Below are 9,615 nucleotides of genomic sequence, written 5' to 3' on the forward strand. Positions count from 1 at the left end.
AAAATAAGATGTTTCTAACTTTTCAGATTTACTAATTGTCCAATTAAACAATTTCAAAAGACTTTATTAAAAAAACTGCTCATGTTTAAAGACTGACTACCAGATAGTTCTAAGAGAGGTGTTTCCACTGCTCAGAACCTTTCCAATGTCACTTGTGGATTCAAAGCAAGCTTGCAACTGAAAGCATTTCAATGGCACTTTGACAAGGGCCGTCTTTTGCTCCAAAATAATTCAGCTCTCCTCTCAAGCCCTGCAACATTCATGGCACATCACTCTTAATCAATATTACAAAAAGTACGTATCCTCCTCGGGGATTCTATATGTGAAGAGAATGGTAGTGGAAGCGGATTATTTAGACAAGACTGCACGTTTAAACTTCTGCACGAAGTACGGACAAAATCCCTGCAATCTGTAAAAGCTGGGGAACAACAGCTCAAGAGTTTACTCTTCTGATTAGTAGATAAATTAAATTTTTAGAAGAAAAAACAAATCAATCACATTATGACTTGTGTACCAAAAATTACCAAGTACCAAAAAAAATTTTTACTACTCTACTTAAAATACAAGGTAGCTTTGAGAATATCCAAATCCAAACAAACAATTAAGGCACAAATACTACAGCACACTACAAAATACTTGGTTTTTAAGCAGGTATCCGTGTTCTGGAAAGCAATAAATAAAAAAACCACATGATTTCCCAGCACTGCTGAAGTGAAGTGCTCATCATTTTGCATTGGACCCAATGATGATTTCTGCACTGTAGCTGGTTTTAGTTTTCATCAGTAGTCAGGGAAGAGCTGAATGTACTTAAAAAAATGTAATGTAATTCATTTTGTCTTAAACGAGATGGGTTAAACAACTCAGATGAGTTGCATCCTGAAAATGAGTATTTCTCTTCACTGGTAACAAAAAAGGCCTCAGGTGACCGCTTCAGGCTTGCAAATGTCTAGAGTTAGGGGAAATGCACACAGTCCTTCAAAGGTACGTGTTTAGGAGCTCCCTGGAGCCAGCTTACTTGGAAGTCTGTCCTTAAAACATTCGTTTGCATCCTCACTCTCAACATGAATATACTTACTTCTTAAAACCCCATGTATAAGAATGACTTATATTCATTACAGTTTTCTGGAAGAATATCCTGAAATGTTGGAAACATTTGAGTGCTGAGCACCTACTTCCCGATTCCCAAAGTTACACAGTCACTTATTGTCATTCACAATATTTTTACCATTCAGTTTGAAAGCAGTCAAGGGTTCTGGACATTCCCAATCTGACCAGGAAGTTGCAGATGAAGTCATCCATTGTTTCAGGTATTTCAGACACTGATTTCTCAGAAGTCAGAATCGGCCGCAAAGCCTGAAATTAAAATTTTATAATTGTTATTAAACCTACAAGAGAAACATAATTATCATACCTTCTATTTCTGAAGTCATCTAAAGACACAGATCAACTAAAGTACAGTGGAATGTCTCCCTTGACCAGGTCTGTAATCACTGTAATCCTTCTGTCCAAGTCTGTGAAAGGTTATGGAGAAATAGCTCAAAACTGAACCACACATAACCTGATACAGACTCGAAACTATTTAAACTGATAGATGAACTTCTGCCACTGTCCAGAGAGAAAATGTTAGTTCTCACACTCCTGCATCCTTCAGCAACCTTCAAAACAACCGATGAGAAAAGTCAGTACTTCATCTATTGAAAAACACAGAAGTCCAAGGTCATAGTTGGGGGAATTTGGCACAAAAGGACAAAATGTTTGTGAGCACAAGATTTCCATGTTATCTCTAGGAGAGGAGATTCCTTGAGCTGGAATCAATAACGGCTGAAGGAGGGAGTCCTGTGGAGATAGCATGGCTCTGGTTTGGCTAAGGGAAGAAGGCAAACAAATACTGAAGGTCCTAGTGTTTGAAGACAACTTTTGGATAATTAACTGCAAAATTAATCTTAAAATTCAAGCCACTCAATATGCTAAAGAGCAAAAAGCAGTACAGGTTAAACATATGACTATGTTACTCAACTTTCTACCCAAATCAAGCTAAATGTCACCAAAGAGGCAGACTCAAAGTTAGGGTATAAAAAGCCAGGAGGAGTAATTCATGGCTGGGGGGAAAAGAAGACTTTGCAGAGATGATGGATGGACTGTACTCCTCTTCCTCCACCCAAGACAACGATGCCGTCTTGGTAAGAGCTGCACTTTCGCCACACAGTGAAAATACCCGGGATAGTTCTTTTTTCTAGTATTACTATTCATCATCATCACGGCTTGGCTTCGCTAATGAAGATCTGGGAAGGGCTTTTCCCACGCTCACAGCAAGCGATGAGTGCACCCTTCGGACCTGCACAGTGGGTTTTTTAGGTGAGGCGCAGCGTGCGCAGAACTGGATCCACCCTTTACACCTGAGGTTCATCTGCCAGGGCCTAGCGAGCTTGGACAGTGACAGCAAAGTCCTCAGGTCGTAGGTTTGGTTAGAGTATCCTTCTCTTAGATGGATGCCTTACAGGGCTAAATGAGCTCCATCTGCCCGGGTTTGGAGTCAGAGTTGTCCTTCTCCTAGGATGGTTGCCTGAAGGCTAGTGAGCCCATCCTGCCCGTGGACACACTTTGTCTGACCCTTCAGCCAAGACCCGTCTGGCCTGGGAGACCCCACCGGAGGCATATGCCACCACCAGCACAGCTTTCAACCTCACAAGGGCACGCAAGCTCTTTCCCCACGGCAAGGGGGTGCCAGTGAAAGTCGCTGCTCTACCTCCAGACATCACAGACCTGGGCACAGGGTGGTCGGGGCCTGCCGAGAATGGGAGTCCTGGAGGCAAGCATTACTATTATACATCAGTTATTAGACCTACTGTAGTTAGTGCATTTATCAACAGCAATTCCAAATCTGCTATATCTGTTGCTTTAATGAACTTCTATTATTTTTACTGGCTCTGCAAAACTATCAGTGCAAGTCCTCTGGGGCTCTGGCAGGCAAACGCCAAACTCCTACTTTTGGCATGACAACAGTAAACCAGCTTATATTCTTTGTGTAATGACACATGCCATAAGAGAGGCTGAAAGAGCTGTATCTCCATCGTTAGAACTCTTACAAAGATCAGTTTTCCCTTTTCTACTCAACATCCAAATGCAGGCACTGAACAAAGCTGCCAGACAACATTGCTACAAGTGTTAGCAGAATACAGATGGTGCACTGAGGCCTCATACACAGCTTCTCCAGTGCCATCAAGATCGACAGCTGTTCAGGTAAGAGCAGCTCATGGGTCAAGCAGAGCTGTCAAGAGCAGAATCAAAACAGAGCAATCCTACTACATGGTGGGGGGAGAGGGGGGGAATCCCTTTCACAGCTTTGTTACAGTTCAAATCTCTTTCCTTCACCCAACCCCATTCAGGCCACACTTTGATGTTAAACTCTCCCAGAGAGATTTCAAGATGCAAGGAGGTATGAAAAAGGTAAAACATGACCCAGCCTGAGACTAAACACCTGCAAAATACATTCAGAGATAACCAGGTGAGGGAGATTGCCACAACTTGGCAATTAATTCATTCAGACTTCAAAAGAATTACAGCAACTTGACATACATTTGGGAACTCCACAGGGGCACGATGCTGCAAGGGACCTGGCTCAACCACAGAGGCTACTATCTAAGGAAAAATACTGCCTGTCTCCTGGTGAGAGAATGAGGGAACAAACTGGGCGTGACAGTTGTCCCTTAGCGTGCTCTTGAATGAAAGTCATTCTACCATAATGCGTGCTACATATGATTAAAATTAAAGATACCTCTGTAGAGAAGATATGAGAAGCAGAAACAGCTTCCACACATGCCTACCTTCTTTTCTTCATTTCAGTACTAACGAAACTGAAAAAAAATTCCAGCAAGATATTCACCAAGACATGCTCAAGGCCGTGACTGTGAATTATTTCCTCCATGCATTTAAAAAAGAATCTGTAGGCCATGGGTTTTTGATAACTCCATTCATTTATGGCTTATTCATGTCCTTAGTTGAAGCTCTATCGATATGACTGCATAAATTACCCAAAGATAAAGCCATTTCTTTTGATAAAAAAAAAACACTGGAAAAAATTTCATAGCCATTTTGTATAATACAGAAAATGTTGTGTTTAATCCAAACAACCTACCTGATACAAACAGAAAGAACTGCACATACACGATCAAGGCCGTGTAATGCTGTATTATGACTAACACAATACGCCAAGTGCAATGCAACATTTAGCATATTTTCATTACTAGAGACACACAGTACATCAGACAGGCCTATTTTCTAATTGTGGTAATACAAGAACCAAAGAGAGAACATCTGCAGACAAGCAGCTGCAGCCCTTTCCCTGCTTTTTTATTCTAAGCGAGGCAAATGTCTAACATTGTTGCTTATAGTTTCCCAAACACATCTATAAAACCAGCCTTCAGAAGAAATGACACAGCTTGATTCCCTTAATAAATGGAAATACGATAGGAATTCATTTCATCTGTGCAGAAGAAAATTTATTAGCTAGAAACTAGCACTAAGAATCATTTCAGGAGGCAAAGCTCGAGAAGGGAACAATATAGGGGAAAGCGAATGCAGTCTAACAGGCACAGTATTGGAACAGGACCTGAGGAAACCAGAATTAAATTCCTTTCTCTTCTGCAGACTTTGAGTGATACGAGGCTAACAACTTTAATCTTAACCTTAGATGACTACCCATAAAATGGCATAACAGTAATTTTTTGGTATTTATTTATTTAGAAATGAGGAAAATACAATCTATTCGTGAGGTGCAAACAGGCACCTATAGAAGCTATATAGGCAAAAACATCTTATGAAAGGATTCTGGCCATTAAAACAAAATAAACAAAATATTTTCTTTTTTAGATATTTGTTAAATATTTCTTGGTTAATTATTAATTAAAATCTTTAAAACACTGGTTCTAAGGATTGCAAATACAGCCAGTAAAATACAATAATTGCTAAGAGCATAACCTTAAGGACTTCCACAATACTCGCAAAAAATTCTATCCAACCAAGACTACCAGTATAAAAATCAATAATTTCTCTCAACAAACGAGCTGTTCTTGCAAAGCTTCCTGAACTAAAAGAAATTTTAAAAGTAATTCAAAGATTAACATGATCAAATGAATCATACATCAAGCCTACATAAAATTCAAGGTTAATGAAGGGCAACATGACTTCTGAGTATCATTTGGAATATAAATAAAATAAAGGTCCTGGAATGGAAGTGCAACAGCTGTAACTACAGAAGAAAGTATTTCAGCCAGCTTTCTTTTGTGCGCGTGGTTTTCCAGAAGTTCTGTATCCTTTTCTTAGGGTCCCTATCAGCTGAAGATTTTCTTTCACATGCAAATTATTCCATTGTTTATGTTTAAAAGTAATTGATAATACTTTATAATGTCTCAAAACAGGAATGCAAAAAAGAAAGAGTTGTGACTGAGAAGGACAAATGATGACTAGAACAGGAACAGCAGGCAGAACCTCTGCTATCCAAACCACATTTTGCCCAGCACAGCTGTATTTTCAATCACCTGCCATTTCACCAGCAGACCAGGGGGAAATGATATTTAGAGATTAAAGCCCCATCACCTTCAACTCCTCGTTGAGATTCAGACAAAAACATGAACCGTAACTGTCCAGGGAGCCTCAAACTCCTTGAAGAACAGTAGGTTCACTGCACACATGCAGAGATCCAAAAGGAAAGAAAACATGCTTCAAAATGCCCTGTAGAAAAGTAGTTCTAATTCCTACACACCAAGGTTGGGCTGTTTAGGTTTAAGGTAAATAGCACACTCTCTCATTTGCTTATGTTTGCTCTTCATTTACTAATTAGTGCTAATTACTTTGGAAGGAAGTTTGAAAATAAGCATTTTTTAGATTTTTCTGGTTTTACGCTCCGTTAAAAAGGTCACATATAAGAAACTGTAGTCACTCAATTTAGAAACTGTGGATATTTATAGTATCTGCATTTGGCAAAGCACTTAAATATTTTTGGATGCTCTCTTGATCTGTGCCTTCTCTATAAAATTTCTTTTCATCTAGTATTGAAATACAATCTTTAATATGGAATTAGGCATAAAGTTACCAGGAACAGCGAACATACACACTCACTCAGAAGTGTTTGTCGTTACCCAATTTTACCTATTCTAGCCAAGGTTAGAAGCTAATAAGTGAAGAAGGGTACCAATTATTTATCACATGAAGATGACAGCCTTCTACTATGCTTAGCTCAGAGTTTGGATATTGATTCAATATTAACTCAAGGGAAATGGTGCTTTTAACTTGGCTCACCAAAAGCATTTGCTGCAGCACTTGTTTTCTCTAGTGAAGTAACATCAAATTATCTAGTCACCAAGCCTCACAAAGTATACACAGTAAATATTCAAGAAAGCTGTTAAAGAACTAGCAAGTGTATTAAAACATTTTTCTATTCATGTCTTTCTGTCTAAAGGCTGAGAACTTTATCTCAATTTCAAAATTATGGGAAAAAAATGATGCCAACAAGTACAATCATAGTATCGCAGAATGATCTGGGGTTGGAAAGGACCTTAAAGATCAACTAATTCCAAGTCCCCTGCCATGAGCAGGGACACCTTCCACTACACAAGATTGCTCAAAAGCCCATCAAATGATGAGTAAAGAAGCAAGAAGGCAGACACCTGTTTGCATAAGCACAAAAACAATTTGAGTTTAAGCACATGCATTCTTCTTTTGGTTTAAGGAAAGGTAACATCTTCTTCAGTTTGATTAATAGATTAATAGGGATAGATATTAGCATATTGTTTCCTACCACTCCAAGTTCAACAAATCACTCAAGAGAGGTAGAGTATTTCAACATAGCATTGTCAAAAGACCAACATATTATAAGCATTCCTCTTTGTTTCACATTTTATTTGAATGTCAACTCACACAGTAAAAGTCATAACTTCAGTTAACCCTAAAGAACATTACGAATTTCCACTACTTGGTTCACATTAAGCACGTTCAATCTTGGAAACTCCTGCCATTTTTTCCTTTGCTTTCAGGCACAGTCAGGGGCAAAACACCTAAGGCTCTGGTATTGTCAGTCTTCATTCAAAGTTTGATCTAAAATACAAAACTGACCTGTTGATTTGCACTGGTGCAGGAGAAAAATAGACATTTTTTCTCCATTTTTACATCAAGAATCAGTCACCATTTTATCTTTCCACTATTAAGCATTTACTTTGCAAAACAAAGACTATGACAATAGCTTACTGATGAAGCTGTACGAGTGGCAATGTTAGAAACATGGCAGGAAAAAGCACTTATCTGTTAGACTGTTATAAGCAAGTAAATTCAGGTAAATCATATTTTGGAAAGTGCAATATAACAATCCTATTGTGTAACTCTGAAGTGTTACATGACTGTTCTGAATTCAAACTGTAAGACATGTCAAAAACTAATGGTGTGAAATGATTGATAATTGCATTAACATTTTGATTTAACATTGCCTAACAGCACATTCTTTACTTTCAGTATACGAAAAATCTTTTTTAGCAAAGTATTCATGGGTCTTAGCATCTACAGTTTCTTTTCTTTACCTGGGATCACACCCTCATTCAATCTACTCAGATAAAGAAACAAACCCTAAAATACTGATAGGTTGTAATAACATTAATATATTTTAAATATATATATTACATTCATCTGCAATATAAGATTGTTCATGGAACACAAAACGAACAAAACTTCAAGGAAGATGAAACCCAGAAAATCTAAGCTGCCTTTTCCACTATGTCATATGTTTATCCCTAGAAACTTCTGAAAAAACAGGAGATAATGTTTTTCACACAGCTATTCCCAAATTAAAGTAAGTTACGATGTGTAAATTTTAAGGCACTAATGCCAACTAAATGACAGACAAAGTCTTGGAATGTTTAGGAAGTTCTTACTAAAATTCGGGCATCTTCAGCCTGCTCCTGAACAGTCTGCAAAGCCTTTGTCAGATCCTCGTCATCTTCCTGAAGACTAAATTCATCATCTGCTGGAACCTAAATGAAATTATTTAAAGTAGGTATCAACATATTTTATACATCCTTCTTTCACAATACAACCATTTCCACTTCTAGTAAAACTACTAAAGTCTCGTTCTTGTTAAAATAATTTGCCATATTTAAATAGAATTTGTATTACCGAAATTTTCATTATAAGTAAGCTGAAACATCTAAACAGAAATACCTGTATCTTTAAAAAGGAATTTAATATTCAAATAAAAGTAAAACATAAATCAACTGACACTAAATCTTCTCCTGAAGCGTCACTGCACTTATGAAGGGAGATTTGTGTCATTTCTCTTAGGATGATTTTGTGACAGATGAAGTAAAACAAAAAAGTGAAACATGAACTCCACATAGTATCAGAAGATAGTAAATTTAGTAAATTACCTCTTCATACTGATAATCATCGTTAGAGTCATCTGTTATGGTAAATTCTGCAGAGTTTGTTAAGTCTAAAACAGGCTGGTACATGTGATAAGTTCCAACTTAAAAGTATCGTAAACCAACCACTTATAAATCTGTTATCACCATCTTTGTCCTTGTTCTTTCTGACACAAGGCTTTACCCTTTTAAGCCTCTTTTCAGCCTTTAGGTGAACAAGCCCAGCTCCAGTGAAAACTATTTCCGCAGCAACAGAATTTCAAGTCCAAATTTTTCTCACGGGTTTAAACACCATTAAAACTGGCCTCATCAGGTCTATCAAGGAACTGTGCTCTATCGAGCACTATTTTGAATTAAAGGGCACCTAAGTTCTGCTCTGCTTACCCCAATCATGGGTTTTCATTGGGGTCTTACTGCCCTGAGACTTCTACTGACTTCATGCTTCTAAGAGTAAGCAGCTTCATGCTCCCAGAGAATGGTATTTTTTTATCAAAATCAGATGTACAAGTACAAACATCTGAGATCAAACACTGAATACTAGAGGACCCTTTACTAAAGGCAACACAAATGCCTTAATAACTGCAACATAACTACAAATAAAAAGATACGGAACTTTCAAAATGTAAAAATTCATTTGGAAATTATCTACAGTTCTTCCAATACTTTAGAGTCAAACTTTTCATTAGACGTACCTACAAATGGTGTAAAATGAAACACAAATAAAAACTGTTTCATCCACTAGCCTCATGGCTCATCAAAGAAGAATGAAAATGGCTTTAGCAAGACGCACTGTTGCCAGTTTCCCTAGGAAATCAGTTAACCTACAAATGACCCATGTACATGAAGCAGAAATTAACTTCCCAAGGAAAGCTGGCAATTTAGTACATTGCACACAGAGAAAAAAAAGTAAAGATACATGATTTTCCACCTTTGCACGAATCTTCCAAAATCTAAATTATTCTCCTGAAAACAGGTCTTTTACGACAGTTCTCCCAACACTATATATCAATACATATCTGTAAAAGTATCATCTGCATTCACGACCCCAGCATCAACAAAACTACCAGTTAAACCATAACCATCTGGAAGGTTAACAGCTGAAGATCATGTCCCATGAAACCATTTGTTTTGTAGAGGTTTGAGACAGAAGATGGAGAGATATCATTTCCTCTGGTAAACAATAAAAAAAAGCCCCATCAATTAGGGAAAG

At 37.8% G+C, this 9,615-nt stretch overlaps 1 protein-coding gene across 1 annotated transcript in view; it reads right to left on the reverse strand.

Annotated features, from left to right (window-relative positions):
• The window catches only part of SPAG16 (sperm associated antigen 16), a gene marked incomplete at its 3' end in the record, with an annotated part of 28,088 nt that extends 19,593 nt beyond the window's left edge, over window positions 1–8,495 (reverse strand). Inside the window, exons 1-3 of the mRNA XM_010142221.1 lie at window positions 8,412–8,495; window positions 7,920–8,018; window positions 1,226–1,353 (exon numbers count right to left, since the gene is read on the reverse strand). Coding sequence (XP_010140523.1) covers window positions 1,226–1,353; window positions 7,920–8,018; window positions 8,412–8,495 — 311 coding nt within the window. The remainder of the gene's footprint in view (window positions 1–1,225; window positions 1,354–7,919; window positions 8,019–8,411) is intronic.
• Between the last annotated feature and the right edge of the window lie 1,120 nt (window positions 8,496–9,615).

Source organism: Buceros rhinoceros, unplaced genomic scaffold, assembly GCF_000710305.1.
Source record: "Buceros rhinoceros silvestris isolate BGI_N320 unplaced genomic scaffold, ASM71030v1 scaffold598, whole genome shotgun sequence".
Classification (NCBI taxonomy): domain Eukaryota; kingdom Metazoa; phylum Chordata; class Aves; order Bucerotiformes; family Bucerotidae; genus Buceros; species Buceros rhinoceros.